Here is a 25876-nt window from a genome sequence, read left to right on the forward strand (position 1 = left end):
TGAACTATTCAAAGGAATAACTGCAATAAATTTTTGAAATATTAGATACAACTGAACTACTAAAAATGTTATTAATAAAATTCACAAATACCACTCTACACATAAAAGCAAAATATGCTTTAATTTTAAATAGGTATGTACAATGGAACCAAAATCCGTGCATATAATCTTTCTTAAATAATTCCATAATGTCATTTGAAATGCAATTCAAAAATAGGTATTTCTTCCCTGATTTTCTTACTTCACTACCCATCGGCCTGCAAAATATAACGGGAAACAATACCCAGCACTAATATCCAAGACTAGACAGAATTTACTTGGTTTCTAATTACAAACCCTCCTTACACACCCGGCCTAAGCCTCCTGACTACAAAAAAGCAACACCAGTCAAAAACCCGAGGCGTCATTTCAGTCCACAAATTGGTTCCATTTTTCTTGCAAATAATTCCCACCGAGCGACACACAAGCTCACAGTCGGTGTATTGTGTAATCTCTGGCGACAGTGATCAAGTTCTTTCTCATCTTCACTATCTCTTTCTCTTTCCCTCTCTCTCTCTTTCATCAGAACTGAACAAACACGCTTCCTGAGCACCACCACGAACCCGCTAACACAGCCACTGCTGCACCGCCCACAGCCATCTTTACAGCTACAGCTGCACGTGGTCGCAAACCAATCTTTTTAAATTTTATTTAAGAAAAGCGTAAAGCCGGCCACCCTGAGCGCCACAAGCAGCTTTTCCTCTGGAAGCCTGCAGAAGAGGAGCTCAGCTACCCAACTGCCCCAATACTGGGTATGAAAACATTTTTCCCCATTAAAAAAAAAAAAAAAGTAAATGTCTAAGGCCGCAAGAAAAGTCTTTTTTTTGGGGGGGGGGTGAGAAGTGAAGCCTCTTTATAGACATAACTGTAGCCTGCTCCCTGGTTCTTAAGTCTCAAACGTACCCAGCGGGATAGATCTGTAAGAAAAACCAAGCGCTGAATAATAAGTATTATTACTGACTGACTAAAACTGGTTCCTCTTGCCCCCACTGGGACTCGCCATAAAGCCGCCACGTGCATTCGCCCCGGAGGCGACAGGTGCCCACGGGCGCGGGGCGCGGACCCCGAGTTCACAGCACAGCGCGGCCGCGAAGTCCTGCAGGGACCCTGGCTCCGGGCGGGAGGGCATTTCCAGTATCCACCGCCCCCCAACAAACAAACAAACAAACAAGCAGCAGCTGGATGGCGGCGCAGCGTGTGGCCGTCCGCGCTCCCCGCACCCAGCCCCCCCCCCCCCCCCAAGCAGCGGACAGGGAGCAGGGGCACCGGGGAGGGTCCCAACATGGGGGTCGAGGCCGCCCCCGGCTCCCGGCTAAGTCTCACCCAGCAGACGGGACGGCCCGGGAGCGGCCCCCAGGCCCCTGGCGAGGACGCGCGGGCCCCACATCGGCCGCACAGCACGGGGGGAGGGGGGAGCAGACGACGCTCGACGGCGGCGGGAAGAAGATGGAGGGCGGCAGGTGGGAAGGGCCGGAAGGCAGCGAGGGGAAGGGGGAGCGGAAAGAAGGCGGAGACAGGGCAGGACCCCGACGGCCTGCACCGCCCACGCGAGGGGAGGACTCGGGGAGGCTTGTCTGCCCCCAAGACGCCCGCCGGGCCTCGAACCCTCAGCTCCGACGCTCGCCCTTCCGTTGCCCGACGGGGCGACCCGACACGGCGGCGCAGGGCTTTCCCCGCTCTCGCTACAGCGATGTGAGCGGCCCGGAGCCTGGGCTGCAGCCCTTACCAGCATTTGCCAGGGGCCCCCGCCGCCCCCACCTTGCCCTCCTCACCCCTTCGGGTCTTCTAATGTTGGTCCAAAAACCCGGGGACCAACGACCACAAACGGCCGCCGCCGCCCTTTCGCGGATCAGTTGGTCGGGGAGGCGGGCGGGGTCTCTGGGAGAAGAGGGGAGGGGTCCCGGCGGGAGGGGCTCGCGAGGGGCCTCGCGCCTGGGCTGGGTTCCCAGCGGTCGCCGCGCTCCCGGGGGGCCCACGAGGAGCGGCGCCTTGGCCAATCGGCAGCCAGCCCGGTCGTGAAGCCGAGCTGGGGAGAGTGGGCGGGCCCAAGTTTAAATCCATCAATGGCACACAAGATGGGGCGTTGATTGACGGACCCTTCAGCCAATGGGGGCGCGGAGCGCGAATCCTGGCCAGTGGACCCGGAGTGCTACCCGAAGAAGGTCCTGCATTGTGCTGAGACATTTGCAGACTGAGGCTGCAATTTGAATTTGACATCTTCTGATAGATGGCGAAGTGAGATGCATGACAAAAGGTCTTCCTCTTCTGGCCTGACACTTGAGTTTTCAAGTATTGACACTTGAATAGTCACATGGACCCAAAATGGATCTTTTAAATGAATGTAAAAAGCAGGCCTGCAAATGAGAACAGAATTTAAGAAATTTAAATGCCCCTCAGAGAATGGGCTGAATCAAGAGACTTGGTAACAGGCATGACCCTACCCATAGTCACTCCAGGGAGAAATTTAGTGGTGGTGGAGCAGAGGACCACTTCAAAACTCATGGAAAACCACTTTTCATGGACACAGTTATGTAGCCTTTTACAAGTACCCTGAGCTTTGCTCTATAAAAATAAATAAATAAGGGGGTCGGGCGGTGGCACAGTGGGTTAAGCGCATGTGGCACAAAGTGCAGGGACCGGCGTAAGGATCCCGGTTCGAGACCCCAGCTCCCCACCTGCAGGGGAGTCGCTTCACAGGTGGTGAAGCAGGTCTGCAGGTGTCTATCATTCTCTCCCCCTCTCTGTCTTCCCCTCCTCTCTCATTTCTCTCTGTCTTATCCAACAATGAACAACATCAACAATGGCAATAATAATAACCACAACGAGGCTACAACAAGGGCAACTAAAAGGGGGGGGGGGGAAATGGCCTCCAGGAGTGGTGGATTCATGGTGCAGGCACGGAGCCCAGCAATAACCGTGGAGGGAAAAATAAATAAACAAACAAATAAATAAATAAAACAGAGCTCAGGATTATACCAAAAAAGAAAAAAAAAAAAACTCTTGAGATGCAGAGACTCATAGGTTGGTACAATTGGAACGAACCTAGATAGTGAAGCTTCTTGAGCAAAGGAGAAACACGGATTCCAGATTGATCCACTGGTTTACAAGGTAACAGTTCCCTCAATTCCCAGCCTGTGAGTATCTTCTTCCACATTAATGTGCGGATTCAGCTTTACATCTCCATGTGTTTAGGACACTGATGATAGTCTTGTATATCTTGTTAATAAGGAGTGTGTGTGTCTGTTTCAGAGATGGGCGTATCTGGGCTCAAGTCTGTTACCATTTTGTGGTAGACACACCTTAGACCACTTGATTTGCTCTGACTCCCCCCCCCTTAAAATGATTGTGAAGGTTGGATCATAAATGATCTTAACATATTGAACACCTATTACATGTCACCAACAGTTGTCAGAGATGTTTGCGTAGTCATCCACTTGACAAAGTAACTTTGATAAAGCCATTCATGTAGCCTTATTATTGTTAAGATAGGGAAACCCTGGAGTTTTCTCACAGAGAGCAAGCCAGTGGCCCCAGTTTGACTCAGAAACCAGCAGGCAGTGCCTTGCTCATACTGTTTCAAACTATACCCATAAACAACTGGAACAAAACCCTGTACATCCTAGAAGCTCAATATATAATTTTCCCTGAATTTCAATTATTTCATAGCAATCTCACTTGTATAGGCTGCTTGGGTTTAAAACAAAGGAAGTACGGAGCTTAGACTCAGAGAAAAAACCTATTTATTATATTATATTTTATTTTATTGTTTGGCTGATTGGTTTTTAGTTTGTTTTACCATTTCAGTTCTTTTTTTTTCCCCTGCTATCACTGGGTATCAATCAGTGCCAGCGTTATGAATCCACTGATGCAGAAGCCATTTTTTTCTTTTTTTTTTCTTTCTTTTCTAGTTTTTATTAGATAGGACAGAGAAAAATTGAGAGGAGGGAGACATAGAGAGGGAGAGAAAGACAGACACCAGCAGACCTGATTCACTGACTGTGAAGCATCCCCCTGAGGGTCGGGAGTGGTGGCTTGGACTGAGGTACTTTAGGTTGGTAATACGTGCATATAACTGGGTGTGCTCCCCACCCCCATTTCAGTTCTTTATCTCAGGAACTGAGAGTCATTTTTGGTCATGTTAATTACTATCAGTGACTGCTGTTTTCTCTAGAAGAAGGGTCCCCGAATTCTTCAATTTTGGTGTCTTCTTACTTTCCAACAGCTAATCCTAAGTACATGTTTAAAGTTACACCAGCTACAATTCTATTAGACATAATTTGTTTAAGTAAGCAAAAAAAACTTTCTTAGGAGTTGTTGGTGGTGTCTAGAAGTGTCACTAGGTGGCGATGTTATCTTGTGAGGCACAAAAGTTGTTCCTGGAAGGTTCCTTTAGATTTCCAATTTTGCTTCTCCGCTTTATGCTCCTCCCCTTCCAGTATAATAATTTTAAAAAGTAAATAAACTGAGGTGTGTCCGAGAGTATTGGAGCCAGACCAAGGAACACTATTTTAGATAAGGGTTGCTGTGAAAAGACCCTTTCAGCAGGACTGGCAGAAGAGCTCACATGAAGAATGCATCTGCTTTGTTTTGCTAGGCCTGCAACCCAGGTTCGAACCTGGCCCCCACTGCACTGGAGGAAACAATGGCATTGTGGTGTCTTTCCCACCTTCTGTGTCAGTCTCCTTCTTCTGTGTTGTGAAGAATCAGCAAGCAGAACAGCTTTGAGATTTGAGTTTGAGATGCTGCAGAAAAGCATCTGCCACAGCATTGAAAAGAGCTGGAGAAAGTCCAAACAGCCAGGATGATTGAACAAATGAGCCTTAAGCACCAAAACAGCTAGAAATGGGCAAAAGCGGGAGTCGGACTGCAGCACAGTGGGTTAAACGCAGATGGCACAAAGTGCAAGGGCCGGCTTAAAGATCCGGGGTTCCAGCCCCCAGCTCCCCAACTGTAGGGGAGTCACTTCACAAGCTGTGAAGCAGGTCTGCAGGTGTCTTTCTCTCCCCCTTTCTGTCTTCCCCTCCTCTCTCCATTTCTCTGTCCTATCCAGTGACAACAACAGCTATGACAACAATAACAACTACAACAAGCACAACAACAAGGGCAACAAAATGGGAAAATATAGCCTCGAGGAACAGTGTATTCATAGTGCAGGCACTGAGCCCTAGCAATAACCCGGGGGGCAAAGAAAAGAAAGAAAGAAATAGGCAAAAGCAGAGACAATTCTGGCCAAATATGACCTGGACACCCACCAGCCCATGAAGGAACAATTGGCCGAGAACAAAGAAGTGACACAGAAACTACAGGCAGCCTCAGTGGCGTTCCTTGTCCCCAGTGTGGTAAATGGGATTCAGATGTATGCAGGTGAACCAAATGCCTAGATGCTGAAGAGTGACACGAGGAAGGATGAAATCCAGAAGGACCAGAAACAGCTTCGAAAGCCTAGGCCTCAAGTCTTCTGAGAGGAAGAAGAAAGGTCAGTGACAGAGACAGAAATCTTAGTAAAAGATGTGGGGGACCTGCACACAATGATGGACCAAATTTGGGGATGAGACTGTTTGCAGACACTTACCTTGGTGATATCTTGATGGTAAGACTCTTACCTTTACTTTACTGTAAACTTTTTTTTTTTTTTTTTGCCTCCAAGGTTATTGCTGGGGCTCAGTGCCTGCACTAGGAATCCACTGCTCCTTTGGAGGCTACTTTTTCTGCTTTTGTTGCCTTTGCTGTTATTGTTATTGTGGTTATTATTGTTGTTGTTATTGCTGCCCTTGTTGTTAGACAGGACAGAGAGAAATGGAGAGAGGAGGGGAAGACAGAGAGGGAGAGAGATAAGACACTTGCAGACCTGCATCACTGCTTGTGAAGCAACCCCCCCTGCAGGTGGGGAGCTGGGGCTCAAACTGGGATCCTTACACCAGTCCTTGCACTTAGTGCCATGTGTGCTTAACCTGCTGTGCTATTGCCTGACCCCCTACTGTAAAGTATTAACCTCCCAATAGAAGGAGGGGAAGAGGAAGGAGGGGGAAGAAAGTCAAGGAAAGACTTAAAAAGAAGTCTGACCTCAGTCTGGATGCTCAAGCAGGTGAACAGCCAAGAAACAAAAGATTCTAGGAGCCAGGAGCTGGTGTCCAAATTAAGGACCCTGTCTCAGAAACTCACCATGGCAAACCATCAGTCCAGAAAGCAAATCCAAAGGTGGGAGGGGATGGCAGAATGAGGAACTTGCTGAAGAGGAGGAATCCCTGTTGTTAAGAGGCCAGAGACTTTCCAAGAGCTAGAAGAACTGGATGAAGAATGTTTTCAAAATAAAGATTTTTTTCAGACTTGTGTGAGGTTGGTGGTTATTACAGGAATTCACGTGATAAGTCTGGTGCCCCCCCCCCCCCCCCCAGGACAAGAAATGGAAGAAGCCAATGACAGACCTGCAGAACCTCCAACCCAAAAAAAATCCTCTTCTAGGGAGTTAGGTGGTAGCGCAGCGGGTTAAGTGCACAATGCACAAGGACCAGCATGAGGATCCCGGTTCGACTTCCCCCCTGCAGGGGAGTCGCTTCACTGGCGGTGAAGCAGGTCTGCACGTGTCTGTCTTTCTCTCCCCCTCTCTGTCTTCCCCTCCTCTCTCCATTTCTCTCTGTCCTATCCAACAGCAATGACATCAATAACAATAATGATAATAACTACAACAATAAGACAACAAGGGCAACAAAAGGGAAATTTTTTTTTATAAATCCTCTTCTCTAAAGTCCTTGGCAATCCCCCACAAAAGTAACAGAGTTGGAGAACAAAGAGGCAAGAACTCAAAACTGGATGATAAATGAAGCATTTTCCAGCGCTGATGTCATCAGGGACTTCTTGAAAGAGAAGAGAGAAGCTATGGAAGTGATTTAGCCAAAGGACATGGACCTGATTCCACCTGACTGGTGCAAGCAAAGTGCTGTTGGCTTAAAGCCCAGTGCCAAGAAGAGATGCCAATTTCTCATTAGAATCCCTGAGAATCTTCCAAGAGAAGAGTTTGCCAAATGTGAAAATCCACAAAATGGTAAATATCCATCCAGCTCAACTGCCAGCGCTTCCATATCCTTTTACCCACTATTGATAAACTGACAGAACCATTCTGACCCCATAGGATCTACATGAAACACCCAGAGAACCTTCCAGAAGCTGACTATACAGTGTTGTCACTGGGCCAAGCCATATCATTAAGACTACAAAAGCAGAGAATACGGGCTATCAGTCTTCCTCAAAGTCAGACTTCTCTGTCATTCAGAGGCATCCAAAACTACTCATATTGTGTCACAAAAGACAACCGAAGAGAAGCTGCAGTGAGTTACTGTAGCCCTAGCATCTTGTTGCAGAAACCAGGACCCCTGGCCGATCACTGGCCAGGTTTTACTCTAAGCTACAGGAAAAACAAAACAAAACAAAAAACACTACAAGACTTTTCTTTCCGTTTCTTTCCCTTGAGGGATTTGCATTTGACAGAATGTTTCTGAAAATAAATTTAAGACAAAAGCCTATAGTTTATATGGGACAGAAACCACACTTCCATGGTACTCATGCTGTTCTTGCTCATTAGACTTTGCACACTCCTTTACATTCTTATTAAATCACTCTTCCCATGTCCTGCCTAATAGCACAGATCTTCCTGGTATTTGGAAAGTGTCTTTCCTTTTTCCTTCCTAGCCAACGGCAAATGTCTATGAAACGTTGACTTGTTTTTTTATTCAAAAAACATCTTTTGGGTGCTTATCTCCTTTCTTCCTATCACTTTGTAACAGATTCCCCTGCCCCCATAAACTTCCAAATAACAAATTCAAATGTGGGTTTTATTTCTGGAAAAATAAAAGATCCTTTCAAATCTGTTGATAGGTTACACTGAGCCATTCTGACATCCGGCCAATGTGTCTCCCTGAATTTTGCAGCTGACCTTGCCACTTTCTTCCTGCGTCATTATCCAAGATGCCTGGCCTGTATTCACAAAGTCACCTCATGATCTCAGGTAGCTGCTAGCACACTAGCCATTCGGTCTGCTTCCAGGCTGGCTATAAGAGAAAAGAATATGGGAAAAGAATTAGTCAACTCCTTCCCATTCAAAGTGCCATCCTCGAGTTCTTACACTGTACTTACGTTCTCAGTGGATTGGTCCAAACATTTACATGGAAAAGAAGGGAAGGAAATGTAGCAGTGGTGTGTGGATGGATCATTGTCCAGGAATCTGCAATTCTAACAGGTTTATTTTATATTTTATTTATCTGTTTATTTATTTATTCGTGAAGAAGATAAGCAGAGAGAGAGAGAAAGAAGCAGACATATGCTGCTGGGGATTGAACTCAGGACTTCATACTTGAGCATCCTGAGCTTTATCCACTGCGCCACCTCCAGGACCACTCTAACAGGTTTCTTATGTGATTCTGATGCAACTGTCCCATGGAGCTCACTCTAAGGAAGAGTATCAAAGGAATTCAGAGGAAAAACAAATGTCCTTGAGAAGAAAAATTATAGGGCTGGGTGGTGACACACCTGGTTGTCCGCACATGTTATCATGTGCAAGGACCAGAGTTCAAGCCCCTGGTCCCCACCTGTTGGGGGAAACTTCATAAGTGGTGAAGCAGTGCTGCAGGTGTTTCTCTTCTCTTTTTCCTCTTCTTCTTCTTCTTCTTCTTCTTCTTCTTCCTCTTCCTCTTCTTCCTCTTCCTCCTCCTCCTCCGCCTCCTCCTCCTCCTCCTCCTCCTTCTTCTTCTCTCTCCCTCTCTCTCTCTCTTTGCCACCAGGGTTATCGCTGCATCTCAGTGCCTGCACTACAAATCCACTGCTCCTGGAGGCCATTTTTTTCCTATTTTTGTTGCCCTTGTTGTTATTATTGTCACTACTATTGTTAGAATAGACAGAGGAGGGGAGACGGAGAGGAGGAAAGTTAGACACACCTGCAGACCTGCTTCACCACTTGTGAAGTGACCCCCCCCTACAAATGGGGAGCCAGGGGCTCGAACCGGGATCCTTATCCAGGTCAACATTCTTGACACCATGTGCGCTTAACCTAAGGCTTTACTGCCTGGCCCCCAGATGTTTCTCTTTTTGTCTCCCTCTCTTTCTCCCCCTTTCATTCTCAATTTCTCTATCCTATTAAGGAAATATATATATATATTAAAAAGCAAACAATAATTTGGGGGAAAAATGATGAGGATTGAAGAGTAGCTCACCAGGAGTGTACCCTTACCATAGTAAACATCTTGAATCTGAGCTCCTACCTACCCCTTGGAGCATCTGCATGGGGAGAATCTTCATGAGTGTAATCATGACTCTTTTATCACTGTCTCTCTCTCTCCCTCTCTGTCTTGTACCCTCTAAGAGTCCACTGTGTAGAATTATGTGGGTACAAGCAAATTCCAACAACTCTTACGGCAAAAAATTCAATGTAATACTAAAAATATGATTTTATTAACAAGGGAGACTAGGAAAGAGAGAAAATGAATGAACCAGAGCATCACTGCAGCATATAGGGTGTCAGAAATCAAATATAGGACAAATCCTGAGTTCTGTCACTGAACTACTTCCCCATTCACAAGACCAATATATATATATTTTCCAGTGGGGGAGCAGAGTGCCAGGGAGTGAACCTGGAGTCTAACATACACAGACAAGAAACTCTATCACTGGGTTAAATCCCCAGCCCCCAAAGTAGTCTTATTCATTAAGAATGCTAGCAAGTAGAGTGGAGTTTTTGTATTTGTGTTTTGCTTTATAATATGTGTTACTCCCAAACAGAATAAGAACTGAATACATGCATTGGTGTGTGCACACATAAGCACACAACACACACACACACACATACACACACACACACACACACACACACACACACATAGACACAATCATGATTCCTTCCTTCTGGCAGGAACTTGAATGCTATGAACCTCAGAGTTGTCAAAATAATTGTGAATTCCCACTTCATAAGCTCTAAACTAGAAAGCGAGGCATTCAGTGGCCAGGGAGAAGTCTCAGTGGGTGAGTACCACAGTTGCATGCCCAGGGACCAGAGTGGCATGCTTAAGGTTCAACTGCTGGAGACACTCTCTGAGTCAGTCAGAGATGGTCACAAACATTTCCCCACATAGCAAAATTTTTCTTGTGTGTAAAAGAAATTCGGGAGACAGAAATGAAAGCCTCTTGGTACTTTTAACTCAGAGCCAAACCCTAAGAATAAGGATCTGAACCCAAGAATGAGACTTAAGAGAGAAGCACAGAAGCAGACAGGAGTGTGTTTGTAATGCAGAGCAATAAGTGCAGTGCTTGTGCACATAACCCTCAGCCTGAGGAACAGCTCCACCAAGGTTGGCAGGAGCCAAAGTATGGAGGCAACAGCGCTACCTGCCCCTTCCCCCCCCACACACACACACTCACACTCACACACACTCCTTCCCTGCCTGGAGGCCTGGTGCCTCATTTTCCACATCCAAGCAAATAAGACAGGCATTGTGCCTTTCTGCCCTAATGTGAGGGGGGGAAAAAAAGTTTGGGGTTGTGTGGTGGGGGAAAAGAGCTTTCTTTTCCATAAAAAAAAATAATAAATAAGAGAGCAGGAGTTGATAGCATAATGGTTATGCAAAGAGACTGTAATGCCTGAGGCTCCAAAGTCCCAGTTTCAATCCCCCACACCACCATAAACCAGAGCTGGCCAAAAAAAAGAAGAAAAAGAAAAGATATGTTAGCACACCTGGTTAAGTGCACATATCACCATGTGCAGAGACCTGGGTCTGGGCCTCTTCTACCCACCTGCAACCTAGAAGGTTTATGATGAAGCAGGTCTGTAAGTATCTTTCTTTCTCCCTATCTCCCCTCCCCTCCCCTCTCAATTTATCTTTGTCCTATCCAGTATGTGTGTGTGTAAGGTAGTGTAATTGTACTCATTCTTTAGAACGTATTGGGTGGGGCCAGCAGTGGAACAGCGAATTAGTACCTGTCACCACACACAAGGACCCAGGTTCACACCCCTATGCCCCACCTTCAGGGAGACTTCAGGAGTGGTGAAGCAGATTTGCTGGTGTTTACCTTCTCTCTCCCTCTAACCCCTCTCAATTTTTCTCAGTCTTATCAAATAAAATAGTAGGAAGAAAGGGGGGAAATGGCCACCAGGAGCAATGGATTAGTAATGACACACCCAGCTCCATGGATAACCCTGGTGGCAGTAACAATAAAAAATAAATTTTTTAAAAGAATGTATTGAGAATTGAACTGAACCCTTGGAAGCACCTGAAAAGTTTGTGGTTTACCAGGGACCCAGGACAAACCAGTTGTCAGCAAGGCAGACATGAACTGTAGTTCCAGGGTTTGAGGTGTTTCAATATCTGCTTTTGTCTCTTGAGCTAGACTAGCTTGATGGTGCTATTACAGAGTGGGATAAATAAGCCAGAAAGAGGATGAATGCCAGATGATCTTTCTTATAGGTGGAAGCTAAGAAACCAGGAAAGCGAAGGTAGGAAAGGACCCAAATTAGGGCTGAGTGTTTTGTAGACACATATCACAGGGAGGTGAGAAACTGTACCCGTGTCAATTATTATTGCAGACTTGAACCTTGCTATCTGAGCTTTGCTTCACAAAAGGAAGCTGCTTTGTAGACAGTTTGTTATGAAGAGAGGAAGATAGACACCTGCAGACCTGCTTTGCCATTTGTGAAGCAGCAACAGCCCCACCCCCCTGCAGGTGGGGCACAACCAGGGACTTGAACAGGAATCCTTGTGCTTTATACTATGCGTGCTTAAATGGGGGCACCACAGTCCAGCCCCCAAGACAAGATTCTTCAGGACAGCAAGCTCAAAAGAATGTGACCTATTGCAATGGAGGGACTGGGGACTCAGAACTCTGCTGGTGGGAACGGTGTGGAATTATACCTGTTGACATGTAACTTTGAAAATACTAAATCACTAATAAAAAAAATAAGAATGTGACCTTCATTTACTTATGTATTTCAAATTCTAAGGCAAGAGAGCAGTATCTAAAATTGATTTTATTTAATATATGTATGTACCAAATACATAAGTATTTGATCTGAGAGACCTAGATTGCTTAAAAAAACATAACTCTAAATAGAGCATATAAAACAGAAGAGAGGCATTGCTAGACTTGTGATTGATATAACCTTGATATCACCGGAAAACATCTGTGGCATTTGACAGTGACATGAAGCAGAAATTGGAAAAATAAGGTGCTGAAAAAATATTTCATACAAAGCCACACTTTCATACTTGTTTGTCCATACAAAGAAAAATATCTAGGAAAACAAACAGAATTTCCACAATACAGTCACTTTAATTCATATTTGAGAACCAATAGTTGGTAGGGAAAAATGCAGGACTCCTCCGAAATCCTCATGAAGCCTTTTGATACCTCAACACCTTGCAGGTCCTTATTTAAAGAATAAAACCAGAGCTGGTCTCCTTAGTAGATCCCCTGGTGTTATATCCCTATCCTTCGTCAGATTTGGGGGAGCTATCCTTCTGAACCCCAAATCTCCAGTCTGTTCTTAAAGTCCAAACTTCCTGGTGAGCTCACACCATCTGATCACTTTTTTCCTTTCCTACCTTCTCCTTACCCTTGCTATGCTCTCACCACTGATGCACTTACATTTGCCTCAATGTCCTTTGCAGTGTCATGTCTTCAGTCAAGAAATAGCATAGTGAATACCTCACATGTAGGACTCTTGCTGACCACTTTCCTGCTTTCATGGTTTTTCCTAATGTGTACAAAGTCCTTCATAGAATCTGTTCTCCTGTGAAACACCCCATTTCCCCAAGTCTCTGTGCTGAGTTCCTATAGCTTGGACTTGACCAGTTAAAATGAAGCATTTTTTTTTCTGTGCCTTCCATCAGTTCTGTTGTATATTCTTAATACTTCTGTGTTATGAGACCACAAACTTTTTGGGTCATGGGCCATTCATCTTTCCCTCTATAATCTGCAATAAACAGCCTTCCAGTTCTCCCTTCTATTGGTGGAAGACCAATGTGATAAGATCACCTCATTGTGTTTTTCATCTTAATGCTGCAGATACATTTCCTTGGCTCTTAAAGGTTTGATTTCTTCTCTTGTATTCTCTCTCTTTTTTTTTAAATTGCCACCAGGATTATTGCTGGAGCTAGGTGCTATGAATCTGCTGTTCCTGGTGGCCACTTTTTCCTATCTAATTTCCATTAGATAGGAGAGAGAAAAATTGGGGAAAGATACAGGCAGAGAAAGACACCTGCAGACCCCTGCTTCACTGCTCATGAAGCAACCCCTCTGCAGATGGGGAGCTGGGGATTTGAACCGGGATACTTGCACTGGTCCTTATGCTTCGTACTATGTGCACTTAACCCAGTGCAGCCCCCCCACCACCACCACCTGTATTCTCTATTACTCTAGTATGGGTAGCTTAAAAATACTATATATGTTGGAGTAAGTCTTTAACAATATGAAGTGAGTCAAGACTAATTATGTTAATTCCAAACTTGGCTACTACCTTACCATGTAATGAGGGATCATTATCTTTGAACACAGATTTATCATCAGTGGGTTTTGCTACCTGAAAAATACTAAAGTCAGCAAAAACAAAAATAACCAACATGCAGTATGTGAAAAACCATGAACAGGATGAAGTTATCATTGTGGCTGTTTGTATGTGTGTACATGCTTGAGTAGTTTACAGTGGTTAGAATAAGCTTTAGAATTTGCCTATATTGTATGTTTTTTTTTTGTTTTGTTTTGTTACCTAACTTCTTAAATAAGTAAACACAGTATTAGTTATCAGACTCCCACTGAATTTGTTATGGTTACATTGAGGTGCTAAAGCAAGCAAGCCTTACACTAACATCTACTCTTAACTGGAGACCAGCATGAGTGAATGACACCACTCATTATCTGACTTGTTCTTTTGTGATTCTTGGTAGTTTTGGAAGCAATTTGAAAACCTCATGCGCATCTCGCTTGTGGCTTAGTGTGAGCAGTTAGCAACTTAGTGTGAGTTTGGGAATGCTTGCTTGAGCACTATGAGATCACAGCTCAGGCACTGGCTGCAGTGAGATCCACTTACTTCTCAGTGATTTACTTTGGTTCCACTTCAGTATTCTGTGCTGCTTGACATCCTTCTTTTAATGATATAAACGATGTTTAGTGATGAAATGGAGCACAGTGATTAGAAACCAAATCTGAAGGCTTTAAGTACACCATCTATAAGTGCTCTAAAAGAAAAGCCAGTCCTGACCACATGCAGATTATATCTTAGTTCCAAGGGCTTAAGAGCATGTTTTGATATTCATCTTAAGAAGGCTCAGTAATACTCCCAACTGGCTGGTATAAAACAGCAACCAACAACAAGCTTAATTCGTCTCTTATCAGCCTTTGTCTACCCGAATATCTGCATATTTAATTGAGACACACACACACACACACGTACGTTTCAGGTACCCAAAGTGCTTCAATCCTGTATCGATTTCTAAAATAACTACAAAGACATATAAAAGGAAAAAAAATTAAATGAATGTGTCCTATTAAGTAAACCAAATCAAAATGTTCAGCTGATGCTAACACAGCTACTTATGCAAGCAGACCCAGATCAGATCAGCCATGGAGCTTAACTTATCTATATGTTTTCAAGTGATGAGAACAGTCTTGACTGACTGGGAATTATATGCCTGAAAAAGGAATTAAATCTGCTAATCACCAAACATCTTTTCCTCTAAGCAAGGGGAAAAAAATTCTTTTTTTCAGTTTAATGTAAGTTTTTCAACAAAACAGGACATATTTACAATAAAATTAGTGATCACATTTGGTAAGTCTTCCAATGTTCAAATTCAGGTCCAACAGAAGAGCAGTGATTATTGGGAGCACAAAAACAACACGCACAATCTCCTGCGGCTGGCATTTTAGGGCTGGCTTTCTGGTAAAGCGCAACTCTGTCACAGGCTGTCGTGTTTCCAAGATGTGCACTGGGCTTGAAAGTGGAACTGCCCGAGGAGAATCAGAGCACCACTGTCACTGGGCTTACACAGTAAGCACTTCGAGTGATCCTTAATCACCTTGTTATCCAGAACACAGTGTTGCAGGTCATGTTTTTCTGGCCAATGCTTATACCGAATTGTGCTCTGTACATATAAAAATATTCACACAGAGAGTACACACACTGCCATGGGGGTAGGAAGTTAGCCAGCCATCCATAAGCAGAACGGAATAACAATTGCAGGAAGAGTAGTATATGATGCCAAGCCCAGGTAGATGACAGACACCAATCCCAAGACTGCAGAAGCAAGGACACTTCTCTGATCCCGAATTATTATCTTCACGTTCTCACAGAACTGAAAAAAATAAAATTGAGGAACATTAGAAAAGGTGGCAAAATCTAAGAAACAGAAGCTTGTCAGCTACTTCCTGTCTACCCGAACAGTAACCAGAGTTTCTTTACAACTTGTAAAAGAATTTAAGATATTATGGGTTCTGTTTCTTGATCCCACCTCTTATAGTAGATGTAGTTAACTCTTGGCAACTGTGTCAGAGCAGCTGCCTTTGTAAATGCATAACTTTTATTAAAAAGCAAACAATGTCAGCACATACAAGTTATTTGAGACTAAAGGTTTGAAGCAACATTACACTACTTATCAGCAGCATATTATAAAATTACATGAGTAAGGAGAACTCTTATCTCAAGTAAATAGATTTTGGCCTTTTATTGGTGAACTCAGTTCCCATAATACACCATTTTAAAATTTGGTCAACCAAGGAACAAGGAGATGGCTCGTCGGGAAGATGGCCCATTTACCATGTATGAGGACCAGGGTCTGAACTCTGCCACCATATGGGGCAAAGAGCCAAAGGGGAAGCCTCAAGAGTGGCAAAGCAGTCCTGTTGTGTCCCTCCCTCCTCCTCCTCTCTCCCTCTTTGCCTGTGTGGAACAGAGCAAGCAGGAACCCCCAGTGAAAAGCCATCAGCAAGAGAAAACAAAACTGGTATTCCGGTGGTCATTTTCTTAACCCTTACAGTCAGAAAGCTGAATCCATTAATAATTCTGTCATTATCTCATCTTATACATAAGTAAATTAAACTCACATATTTATGTGCTACAAAGTTGGTTTTTAGAATTTTGTGATTTCTTCAAATATCTATAATTTAACTCTCAGAAAACCAGGGCAAGGCAACGGCACACTTGGTAGAGTACATGTTACAATGCGCCAGGACAAGGGTTCAAACTCCCAGTCCCCACCTACAGGGGGGAAAATTCACAAGTAGTGATGCAGTGCTGCAGTGTTTCTCTCTACCTCCTCCTTCTCCATCAGCTTTTATTCCCCTTTTATTGGGGGGGGGGGAATTAATGGTGCACAGTGCTGGTACATGTGTTAACATTTCTCTGTTTTCTACATCACACTCTAATCCTCTACACCAAGGTCCTCCTCCGCCATCATGTTCCAGGACCTGAACACTATACACAACCCCCAGCCCCACAGTCCTTTACTTGGTCTGCCTGGTCCCCTTTACTTGGGTGCAATATACCAGCCATCAGGTTGGTTTTTTTTTTTTTTTCTGTCTATCCAATACATGAATAAGAAACAGGAAGGAAGGAAGGAAGGAAGGAAGGAAGGAAGGAAGGAAGGACTAAGTTTTCCCCAAAGTCTTGGCCTATGTGGTATCAGGATCTGGAATTCACCATTATTATCTGTGTGACCTCAAGTAAATCATTTAACCTCTGCCAAGTGAGTACCCTCTTCATCTCCCTGGTAATACTGAGGGGTTGCCGGGAGCACATGAACTCTTTCAAGCACTCTACATCTTTCTCCAAGCTGTATGAAGACAAGGCATTACCCCTATGTCTACCCACAAGGATCTCTGCCTCAGCACTGTCAGGCCCCAACTTTAGCAACTAACTGCTCCATCTTTACATGACTTGTTACTCACACTAGCCTTCCATTTCTTTTCTAGTCACGGTATCGTTTACGATGCCAAGGTCTCCTAGAGCAGCTTATACAGTCCCAGATAACTAGGCTTCCAAGTTCTCACTGGACAGACCACACAGGTTCGCTCTCTTTTAACACACAACTTTAACTATAAGGTCTTGGTTTGGGTTTTGGCTTTTCCACCAGAGTCATTGCTGGGGCTTGGTGCTGGAGCTTGGTGTCAGCAATAGAAATCCACTTCTCCTGGAAGCCATCTTTCTTTCTTTCTTTCTATTTTATTTGACAGGACAGAGAGAAATTGAGAGAGGGAAGGAGAAGAGAGACACCTGCAGCACTGCTTTACTATTCCCCTGCAGGGACCCTGAGCCTAGTAATGCATACTCTCAAATGGATTTGCCACAGCCTGGTCCCCTAGAAGTCACTTTTATCCATATTTCTGTACAGAATCTAAGCAAACACAAAAAACTTCCTGTTCTCCAGATGTTGGTCTGTCAAACAAATGATTGTTTTTTCCTTACTAAGTCAACAGAACACCCAGTGAAAAAAACACAATCATAAAGTGGTGAGGAACAAACTGAAGGCTTTTGAAGACACTGAGAAAAGTTGCTTGAGGAATAATGGAATGCTAACATTTAGGGAAATGAGTACATTTTTATCTTGATAAAACTGTGCTTCCTTTTATCTTTTTTTTCCCCAATAACTTTCTTTTTGTTCTTGTTATCACTGGGATCTCACCACTCCTGGTTAACTTTTTTAGACAGATAGGTAGACAGACAGACACAGAGTAAGACACCACAGCATAGAAGAAGCTTTCATCAGTGTAGTAAAGGTCAGAATGAGCCTGGGTCACGTGCATGGCAAAGCAAGTACACTATCCAGATGAGCTATTTGGATGGACTCCAATAACTCCTCCCCCCACCCCAAGATTACCACTGAGTACAGGCAGTGCAGTGCCTGTATGACTCCACTATGCCTGGTCATCGTTTCTCCTTCTCCTTATTTTAGACAGACATAGAAAGTGACAGAGATATTACTCCACAGCTCATGAAGCACCCCCCCGGCCCCACCCCCTGCTGCAGGTGCTTCTATTTAGTGGCTAGGGACTTGAACTTGGGTTCTTGCACATGGCTGTTCTGTAAGGAGTGAGCCACCTACTGACCCCCTCCAATTTTTAGTTAAGGCAAACAGAATCACTATGGACGTCCCCCCATAAATAAAAACTTGATTTTCTTTTTTTTAAATATATTTGTATTTGTTGGATAGAGACAGAAATTGAGAGGAAGGGGAAGATAGAGAAGGAGAGAGACCTGCAGGTAGGGACCAGGGTCCTTTGAATCCTTGCCCTTGCACATGCTAACATGTGCACTCAACCAAGTGTGCCATTCCCCGCTCCCCAAAGCTGATTTTCTTAAGGTGCATCTCAATTCTAGGGTCCTATTTTTGTTCACTTGACTATCAGCCCAGGAGGCATCTCCAGTAGAAATCAAGGGTAGGAAACAGCCTGCATTTCTGGGAGCTTTTAGATTGGGCCACTTTCTAAGCACCAAACCCCTAGACATTAAAAAGTTGAATAATTGTATTCATTTTTGGCAAAGCAAAGTACACAAAACAACCCACCAGTGGACTTAAAAGTTTGTAAAATACTGCAATTATTACTAGAAATACAAAACCCCTTTACTTTATATCACACACACACACACACACACACACCAGAGGACTGCTCAGCTCTGGCTTATGGCAGTGCTAGGGATTGAACCTGGGATCTCAAAGCCTCAGGCATGGAAAGCTCTTTGCCTAACCAGTATACAGTCTCCTCAACCCCCTTGTATGATGTCTAAACTTAAACAACAGAACATGAGTACTGAGATGTAAAAAGCCTCGTCCAGTCCACATTTTGGCTAGTTGCTGTGCCTTCACTAGAGAGGATACTTGAGGATTCTTATAGACTCAAGCTTATGGGGCACATTTGTAACTCTGACATTAGCCGCCTATGCGAATTCAATGATCAGACCCAGACTCAGGCGATTCCTATTCCTTATGCTTCTGAAAAGTAGAAACTAGTCCTTCTGTATTAATGACCTACTTCTCTCAGGGAAGGTTCAAAACACAGTTCTTAGAATTGGAAAATTGGGGGTGGGGATTTTTTTCTTTCTTTTTCTTTTTTTTTTTTTTCCTAGGGAAATCTACTCTGTGGCCAAATTGTTTATTTGACCATTCAAATGAGAGACAAAAACTCGGTTTCACAAGAGGTTCTATATAATGACAGCAATGAAAACACTCGTCCACTTCTGTAAGATCTTACAAAGATTCCAATGATGAAAAACGACTCCAACTAGTTATTTATGCAGACTAAGTATTTGACTACCTCAAGAAGGCACTTTGTACTGTTTCTCCATAGGAAGACATAATACAGTGCATAGCTGTGTTCTTGAAGGGACCACTCCTAATAACCAGAGAAAAATACTGGTTTTCCTTAAGGAAGTGATATGCTCGGTTCCTAAGTAAATCTGTTGAGCTTCCTTTGCTATACTTTTGGAGCTAGTGTTTGTAAATGCGGTCAAGTTCATTTCTAAACAGGCCTGGGAGGGAGCTGTGGTTCTTGAAGCTGTGCTCTCAAATAGCTCTGCTATTTTGCTTTAACTTCAGAAAGAATCCCTAGATTGAGTCTGTCTGGGCCCTATGACAACTCAGAGGGAGTCTCATACAGCCATGTGCAAAATGCATACTTTGATGCTGTGCCATGAAAAATGTCCCCACGTGGGTTAAAATTCTTATCATTTGGCACTCCTGAGAGAGCACATACATTACAGTGTTCAAGGACCCAGGTTCAAGCCCCTGGCCCCTACCTGCAGGGGAGAAACTTCAGGAGAGATGAAATAGTGCCAAAGGTGTCTCTCTGTCTCCCCCTCCCCTCTCAATTTTCTATCAAAAAAAAAAAAAAAAAGCTAAGCATAAGTGAAACAAGAAGCTCATTGTGGTCAGACCACAGTAAGAGGAAACACTGACAGCGCCTCAGTACTAACTGCAGGGAAAGTGGAGGTAGTTTTCAATTGCAAATGAAGCCGACGCTTCAAATCTGCAATTATAGGGCCGCAAATTTGCCGTGTGCACTAACTAGACCCCAGCCCGGCCTCCACCACATCAAAGAATGCTTCCATGATTTGGTCTTTTTCACTTTCAACCTCTGTCCCTCTCCCTTTCTGTCTCATATTTAAAAGAAAAGAAGGATATTAAAAGAAAGACAGTAATTCATTCAAATTGAAGAGGTTTCAGAAAGAAACAGTATCTTTTTTCCTTTAGATTTGTGGCCAATATTATTATTATTATTATTTTGTTTGTTTTGACCAGAGCACTGCTCAGCGCTTATGGGGGTGCAGAAGATTGAACCTGGGATGTTGGCACCCAGGCACGAGTGTATGTTAGCGTAATCATTATACTATCTCCCCTACCTTTGCTGTTGTTTGTTCTCTCCCCAGAACACTGCTCAGCTCTCGTTTATGGAGGTGTGAGACTGAATCCAGGACCTCAGAGCTTTAGGTATGACCATCTTTTGCATAAACAATATCCTATCACACTACCTACCACCTTAAATATTCTAATCCCAGAAAAATTGGCAACCAACATCGAAAGGCTTGCCTTAAAAACCAATTGTGTTGACCACTCAGAATCCCGTAAACAATTTAACCACCTCTGGGGTTAATGGATATGGGAGGCTTAACAAAGAGGAAGTCTAATTGGGGATTAAAGGAAAGAAAGAAAGGGCTCCCCAGGTCCCCCCAGCAGCTCTGACTTGGGAGTCCCTGACCTCCTGGGAACTTTTCTTACATCCAAGACTGAGTTTATTTCACGCTTAAAGTGTTGCTCACTCAATGCAGGAGGGAACCTACATGCTATTTTATTTTATGTTCTCACTGGGGCTGCTGAGGGGACAGTAGGAGGGTCCACCGCTCCAGACCGACTTTTTCCAATTTAAAAAAAAAAAAAAAAGATGACAGTGCCGAAAGGGGAAGATGTCACAACACCTGAGCTTCCCCCCCGCCCCCAGTGTATTTGGGGCCATCGGGGCACCTGGGTCAGGCCAAAGGTCAAGCAGGCGCGCTCCCAGGTGGGCTATCTTGCCGGCAGCGCCGCTACTTCACTTTAAAGACCCAACACTTGCTAGGCGGTGGGATGGGTTTAATTTCGTAATTCTCAGGGCAAGTTGCAAGCACCAAGAGAATGATGATTTTTTTTTTCAGCCTCCTACCCTTGGGCCCTTCAACCTTACTGTGTGTGTGTGGGGGGGGGAGGGCAGCCGTGACTCGGCAGGAAGGTCCCTGGGGCTCCCTGCAGGGTCACCTCTCTCCCCGCGCTCTGCTCCTCCAGCAAGGCTTCCTGGCCAATTAGGGCTCAAACCTGGCGTGGGAACCCCGGAGCCCCGGCGACTTGTGCAGAACTTGAAGAACCCGTGGGTGGGGGGAGAGGGGCAGGTGGTGGCCCCCCTGGCTCAGTGCACATGCTACACATGCACAAGGACCTGGGTTCAAGCCCTGGGGTGGAGAAAAGCTTCGTAAATGATGAAGCAGTGTTACAGGTCTCCCTTTTTAACTTTTTTAAAAATTTACTATTGGATAGAGACAGAGAAACTGAGAGGGGAGGGAGAGACGGAGACACCTGCAACCCTTGCTTCACCAACTCGTGAAGCTTTCCCCCTGCAGGTGGGGACCGGGGGCTTGAACCCGGGCTCTTGAGCACTGTAATGTGTGCGCTTAGCCAGGAGCGCCATGACCTGCCCTCCTTTTTCTCTCCCCCACACCCTCCACCTTTCCCTCTACTCCCTCAATTTCTCTCTGTCCGATCGGACATAAAAACCGCGTGGAAGTGGAGGGGGCAGGAGGGAGACCCCCCGCTCTCGCCCCACCCCGAGTTCCAGATGCGCGGGGACGCGGCCGGGCCCCCACGTGGTCGGTACCTTGTCGGCCTGGGGGCTGACGGCCGTGCCGAAGCGGCAGTAGGTGACGAAGTGCTCGCAGTTGTTCCAGAGGAGGCTGTAGGACGTCAAGCCCAGCAGCTTCTCGGCCCTCCGCGCCACCTCCTCGTTGAGCAGCGCCTTCTTGTTGAGCGCCTTGTCCAGGTGGTTGACCAGGATGTCCGCCCCGTAGGCGAAGTCCTCCACCGTGTCCACGCGGATGCTGGCCACCCGGCCGATGACGCCCAGGATCAGGCGCTTGTTGGACACCACCTGCCGCGTCCGGCCCCGGTCGCCGCTCAGCGCCAACAGGATGTCGGGCATCAGGTGGGCGACGCGGTTGTCGCCGAGATAGATGCCGTAGTGGCTCAGGTGGGTGCGGGACACCTCCAGCACGTCGCCGCGGAGGAAGGCGCTCATCGCGGGGGGCGCGCCCCCCGCCTTGGCCTCGCCGGCGCCGGCCGAGCTGAAGAGCTTCAGGTTGGAGACGAGGAGCAGCTTCTCCAGCAGGAGGGCCACGACCTCCAGTATCGGGTTCTTCATCTTGCGGATGAAGCAGAATGCGGGAGGGGAGGCTGCGGGGGCACCGCGCGGCTCGGGGTGGGCTCGCCGGATAGGGGGCGCTGCGGTGCAGCTCACCTGCGGGCCCGACGCGCCGCCGCCCGCTGCCGGGGGGGAGGGCACAGGAGGTGAGGAAAGGGAAGTAGGGGGAGTGAGCCTGGAGACTTTCGTGGCCTCCCGCAAACAGGATGGAGAGCCTGCCACGCCCACAGCCGGGACCGAGCAACTCGTGCCGCGGGAAGCAGCAAAAAGGCGCGCCAGAGAAGCGTGCAGAGATGCAGGGGTGCAGGGCCGCGCGCGGTCTCTGGGGCGCGCCTTCGCGGGGGCCTTTTATCGACGTCCGCGGGGCGGGGCCTAGCGTCGTCACAGTCCCAGCGGCAGCGTTGATTGGTCGGCGATGGCGAGCCCCGCTGGCGACCCGGCTGAGCGGGAAACAAGCCTCCTTGGAACAGCAGGGGCTGCCCCGAGGCTCTGTACGGGGACCCCTTCCCCGCGCGAACGTCTTTTTGAGAAACTGCACAATCCCTGCCTTTAAGTGGCCGCTTTAGGAGGGCAGAGAACAAGGCGTGGCTGCAGGACGTCCCTGCAGCTTTCTGGACCTGGATGCATTTGGGGGTCCCCCCCCCGGGGGGAGAGTTCTATCATCAGAACCGCCTTTCTTCTAAAGGCATGGAGACCTTGAGACTTGGACTGACTGGAAATGCTTGCATTTATCCGGCCAGGCGTGCACACTTTGAAAACGCTCAGCAGAGCCCGCCCCGCACGCTGCAGGTCCTCCGTGACCTCCGACGACCCCGAGCCCCCTCGCCCTCTGCGGGCGCGCGACCCGCCACCAGGTGCCCCCCGGACACCCACGATCGGAAGCCCAAGGCGCCCCCGCGTTCCGAAGCGCCAGCGACAGTTGAACGGTCACCGAGGGGGAAACGGCGAAGCCCCCAACGTCCGCCTGGGCAAATCGGATGATTCCTCCAACTCCAGAGTCACACAGATCCAATTTGCCGGTCGCCCGCAAGGACTTGGCCTCCCCAGCGCCTGCAGCGCCGCCCAGGTGCACCGGCCGGGGGGCCCGGGAAGCAGCTGGGGGCGGGGGTGGGGTGGGGGCCCAGGAGCTGCTTACAGCAGCTCTGCGTCCGCATCCTGTGCTGGTGCATTATGCAAATGCCTGGATTCCCGGACAAAGGCCTCCCCGGGAGCTTGGCTGGTTCCACAAAGCCGCCCTGTCTGGGGCTAATAGGTTTCCCCGACGAGCACACTCTGCTGCCTGGCCTCCGGGGGTCTCCGCGGATGATGGATGAAGGGACATTCATCTTACCTGCAAGATGAAGGGGGCCATGGTGACCAGGCGAGGAAGAGATCAGCTCCCCATTATTCTAAGAAGCCAGGCATTTGCTGCCCCCACGCCGTCGTGGAGGGGGGAAAGGGGCCTCTGCCATCAGCGCTTTATCCAGGTCGTCCCGCTTGGGGGTGACTTTTGTTCATTTCACAAACGATCCTGAATCACGTTCTGCTTCCAGACAAGAAAGGAAAATTCCTTCTCACATACAGAAAGGTGGAGAGGGGCTGAAGAGCGGGGAGTGGGCGGGGGTGTGTGTGGGGGTGGGGAGAGAAGGGGTAAGTTTTTCAAAAGCTTATTTCTGCATTTGGCCTCGAAATTGTAAAGGAAAAGCCTAAACTAAGGAAAACACCTGGCACTTGGGCACTTGTGTACTTAGCTTGCGCGGGCGCATCCTCAGAAGGTCAGTACACTGCAGTAAAATCCAGGGCGTCTGGAAATGTTTATTTTGTGATCCAGACCTCTGTGAGCACTTTAACTGCAGACCCGAGCTCCAGCCGCTGGGCTCCGCGCGACAACCAGCAGGGCCCAGGGAGATCAAAGGAACTTGCTAATTAGTGACTTCCGTCCCAGGAGGTCACTCTAGTGGCTTATAGGGCTGTCTGCTGCCAGCAATTTGAGGGCGGCCAGAACTAGAACCGTGTTCACTCTACTGAGGACACATTTGTGAAATTGATGAGGGAAATTCTAGGACACAGAGGTTCCTGGAGAGTGCATTTTGTTTTCACTAGGTTTGGACACATGGATGGGATGCACGCTAGCATATTTTGTTTTCACTGAGTTTGCACATGTGGAATAGAGACTCACTTGGTGAAAGGTTCCTTTTTTCTTTTTCTTTTTGAACTATATGAAGGGGGAGGAGTTTACCCCATCCGTCCAGTGAAAAGTGGGTCCCGGTGTGATGTAAGAAGGAATATAAAAGAAGGTCTTGGACAAAAAGGAGTCTGGAGCCTTGGTCATTGACCTTGGGTTTAGCCTGGCTTTGGGGGCCTAAAGACCCTCGGGAATCCACCCCTCGAGCCTTTTTCGTAACTTTACTTTGCATGACTAATAAAGAACGAATTTAGAAATCATACATCTGAAAGCATGTCCTTTGTAATTCATTTCATCAGATCAGCCAAAAAGGAGACCCCTCCAAATCACCTGTGAAGGCCGAAGATCTGCACACACACATCCCTCTCCCCTATCACCACCACCTAACAGAAACGGGCTTTGCCACACTGATTGGTATTTGTTTTGTTTTGTTTTTTCTTCCTTGAAGAGAAAGTCAGTCGTATAGAGAGGAAAAGTGACACATGTATTTGGTTATTGATGCCGCAGACCTCCAATCTGTAGGCATCCTGCTGTCTTTCAAATGAAATGAATGGGGCAGGGTATGTTCGTAGCTTCCTGAAGGTTATTTGTTTTTGCTTATGGTTACTCTCTTAACTGTAAAGCCTGAATAGTGCCATTAAATCCATCCTTCTCAGTGGAACTGCTTTACCTGCCTGCAGTCTGGTTTGCCCCAAAGAAAGCAATGGGATGTTTCCATTTATTTGTCTTGTTTGCGAATCCTTCCCGCCTCCTCACCATTAAGCCCCATTAAGTGTCTGCCACTGGCTGGCACTCTCCTCCCTCCATCACTGTTAGCTAAACTGAGAGGGGGGGAAAATGGGCCCAAGAGAAATCTTAACAGAGCTCCACTTTGGAGAGAGGAGAATCCCCTGTATTATTAGGAAGACCTCTCCTGGATGGTACAAAAGATTGTTCCTTGGGTGGCCAGAGGTGACTGAGCATACACATTACCATGAGTGCACACATTACCAGGGTTCAAGCCCTGCTCCCCACCCACCTGTGGGAGGGTGGGGGTGCAGGGAAGAGGAAGTGGTGAAGCAGGTCTGCAGGCATCTATCTCTATCCACCACCACCACCACCACCACCACCCCAATTTTTGTCTGTCCTATCAAAAATAGAGAAAGAAAATATGGCCTGCTGGGAGTGGTGGATTTGCAGTGAAGGCACCAAGCCTAAGCAATAAACCCTGGTGGCAATAAATAAGAGTGTGGTTCTATTCAGTAAGGGTTTTTTTGTTTACTTACA

At 46.6% G+C, this 25876-nt stretch overlaps 1 protein-coding gene and 1 pseudogene across 1 annotated transcript; one reads left to right on the forward strand and one right to left on the reverse strand.

Moving 5' to 3' along the window:
* Nucleotides 1-6112: 6112 nt before the first annotated feature.
* LOC103119203 (U3 small nucleolar RNA-associated protein 14 homolog A-like) lies at nucleotides 6113-7378 on the forward strand (annotated as a pseudogene).
* A 7075-nt stretch (nucleotides 7379-14453) lies between these two features.
* Nucleotides 14454-23558, reverse strand: LRAT (lecithin retinol acyltransferase). Its single transcript, XM_007529454.3, has 2 exons — nucleotides 21907-23558; nucleotides 14454-15365 (listed from the first exon to the last, which is right to left on the reverse strand). The coding sequence occupies exons 1-2, from the start codon at nucleotides 22444-22446 to the stop codon at nucleotides 15213-15215; spliced, it is 693 nt and encodes a 230-aa protein (XP_007529516.1). The 5' UTR covers nucleotides 22447-23558; the 3' UTR covers nucleotides 14454-15212.
* Nucleotides 23559-25876: the final 2318 nt, after the last annotated feature.

This window comes from Erinaceus europaeus, chromosome 19 (genome assembly GCF_950295315.1).
Source record: "Erinaceus europaeus chromosome 19, mEriEur2.1, whole genome shotgun sequence".
NCBI lineage: Eukaryota > Metazoa > Chordata > Mammalia > Eulipotyphla > Erinaceidae > Erinaceus > Erinaceus europaeus.

Excerpts from the sequence above, each read along its gene's own strand:
- LRAT (XM_007529454.3), bottom strand. The coding sequence starts at position 22,446 with ATGAAGAACCCGATACTGGAGGTCGTGGCCCTCCTGCTGGAGAAGCTG. Across the intron at positions 15,366-21,906 it reads TCAGCCCCCAGGCCGACAAG|TTCTGTGAGAACGTGAAGAT; the intron begins GTACCGACCACG and ends TATTTTTTTCAG.